Source organism: Corylus avellana, chromosome ca7 (genome assembly GCF_901000735.1).
Source record: "Corylus avellana chromosome ca7, CavTom2PMs-1.0".
NCBI lineage: Eukaryota > Viridiplantae > Streptophyta > Magnoliopsida > Fagales > Betulaceae > Corylus > Corylus avellana.
This window is the reverse complement of record NC_081547.1, coordinates 28,395,221-28,397,635: the sequence shown is the minus strand read 5'-3', so window position 1 is coordinate 28,397,635 and position 2,415 is coordinate 28,395,221. Positions and strand designations below refer to the sequence as shown.

At 45.2% G+C, this 2,415-nt stretch overlaps 1 protein-coding gene across 1 annotated transcript; it reads right to left on the bottom strand.

The window, feature by feature from the left end:
- Positions 1-560: 560 nt before the first annotated feature.
- Positions 561-2,409, bottom strand: LOC132187621 (uncharacterized). Its single transcript, XM_059601989.1, has 5 exons — positions 2,364-2,409; positions 1,921-2,262; positions 1,448-1,805; positions 1,211-1,324; positions 561-1,120 (listed from the first exon to the last, which is right to left on the bottom strand). Exons 2-5 carry the CDS (start codon positions 2,254-2,256, stop codon positions 1,011-1,013), a joined length of 918 nt encoding a protein of 305 aa, XP_059457972.1. The 5' UTR covers positions 2,257-2,262; positions 2,364-2,409; the 3' UTR covers positions 561-1,010.
- Positions 2,410-2,415: the final 6 nt, after the last annotated feature.

The window sequence follows — 2,415 nt, the reverse complement described above, 5'->3', positions numbered from 1 at the left end:
CCGTTGGATAAGACATTAGGAAAGAGAAGAGAGTTGATTGAGTCAACGTTGCACTGCGTGAATAGCACCATATCACAACTACCAAAGCTGTCTCCCGACTCTCCACCCCGTTACTTTTTTAAGATGAGAAGAAAAAATAAAAAAAAATAAAAAAAGCGGGAAACGCAACGGGAGCTGTTCTATGAAAGGGAAGGGACCCAAAACTTGGCGATCTTAGTGGCCCCACACAAAATCACTCAGAACCGTACGGCCAATATCATCATCCTCTTCATCTGTATCCATCACCGTCCATTGCTATCCACCATCGATCCCCCATCTCCCAATGCTTCACGCTTAAGGAATTCCCACCATTCCCCCAAAACTTTCTTTTCTCCTTTTAACTTTATTTGTTTGATGGAAAATCCTTCTTCTCCCCATTCACTTTCTAATGTTATTTGAAGAAAAATGTTGTTTGAAATACTTTTGAAGTCATTTGCAAATTAATGTGAAAGTTTATAATTAGTAAAATAATTAGAGCAGTGTGTAAGATAGAAAGGAAGAAATGAAGCCGCATATAGAAGTTAGACAGAACTTAGAGCTTTCTTATTACTAAACTTTTAACCGATCATTACAAGAGGTTTGTGGATTACACCCCATCTACAACCTCATTTCACCCACAGTAAAAAGTAAAAACCTCCCCCAAAATTACACATTGCGCCCCCCCCCCCACACACTCTTTTCCGCCCACAAACCCACCAAAGAAATTTACCCACCACTTATTAAACCCATCTTCACCACCACTGCTAATTCCTTCTGTTCTTTACTAACTTCACCTAAAGCTTGGTAGTTCATAAAAGCTGGCAACCTCCTCAAAAATCTGGATCTTTTTTATTGCAACAAAAACAACTACACTCCCCATTCTTGAATTCCTTGCTTGTAATTAAACCAAAATACCATATCCTATCACAAACTCCTACATCTATACTGCTTTTCTGTGTCCAACCAAAACAAACACAGCACCCATTGCAGGCTTAATATGTCCATTCCTGAGGCAGGCGTATCTCGTGGTTCAGAGCCCCCTCCGGCCGTAAACTTCGCCTTTGCTGCATCAAGATCGCATTCGCCCGCGCCACAACAGCATCTGTGAAATACATAACCCAGATTTTAAGACAACAGAAAACTAAAAGATCTGTGAAGAAAATTTGGCCCAATCTCCAAAAAATTAGCCTACCGTGGTCAGAGGCATAGCCAGTATTGAAGCGTGGCTGAGCGTGCCCGCCCATGTCATCGAAATTCAAGTTCAGAGCCTGAACAACCTTGGCCGGAACGATGACTGTGGGACAAGCTGCCAAAGAAAGAAAAAATATTAATGTCACTAACACTCCAGGTAAAATCCAAAGAACGAAAAGAAAAAAGTAGTCCAAATTTGAAACGCCAGAAAGATACCCAAAACCTGTTTTAGGTGTACCTGTTTTCTTGCAACATTCCGGCGCACTATTGTATCTGCGAGGCAAGAATACTCCAGTTCCAGCGCTCTCCCTTTTCACACCAGATCCACCGAGATAACCAGCTCGCGTGCCCGAACCATGGTGGCGTGGGAGTTGATTTTGTTGCTGAGCTTGCAGTGAAGGCCATGCAGATTGGGGCAAACCCATAGGCTTTCCACATCTTCCACTCTCGTACCCTGTAGTGTTTCTCACCCTGTTCTGGATCTGTTGCTCTTGCTGGTGCGGCTGAGTTGACCACCCCACCTTCACTTCCTGTTGTCTCTCCCAGACTGAAACCCGCTGTGACTTTAGCACCTGGTCCTGCCTCAGATGCTGAAACTGCAAACACAACAAACAAAAAAATCGCTAAGATTCCCATTTTCCCGGAAACCGTTTCTCAATTTTCTCGGAAGCCAAACAGGGGGTAACTTGAAGAACCACCAAGTTAGCTCACCTGAGTCGTCTGTGGGAGATTGTGAGTGAGACTCTGGTTGGAGTACAACCCAAAGCTACAGCTCTTAGCCGCGGAGGTTGGATTTGTAGTCTTCGGAGGAGCGAGCAGTCCTCTGCTCTGGTAGTTGTATTTGGGCGACTCACCGCCCATCTTCAGCCTCGCAACTTGCCCAGCCGCTGCGTAGATGAGATCCCAGGTGTCATTCTTAGCACCAAACGGCGTCGTCGGAGGAGACGGAAACTGAGAGGGACCGTTTGGGCTTCCATTGCTCGATACAGCACTGCGACCGGACCAGCTCCCGATTCCGCTCAGAGTCGACTGGGGCGACCCGGCCATGACCCACTGAGTCAAGAAAATTGCCAGTGTCATAACTCGGTTCACGAAAGCAAAGAGATAAGATAAAAGAGAAAGTGAAAGATTCTTTTAGGAAAAAAAGAAGTTACCTCTGGTTTGTTCTGAGGGAGACTCGGCTTAACGGCGAGTTTCTGAGTTTCG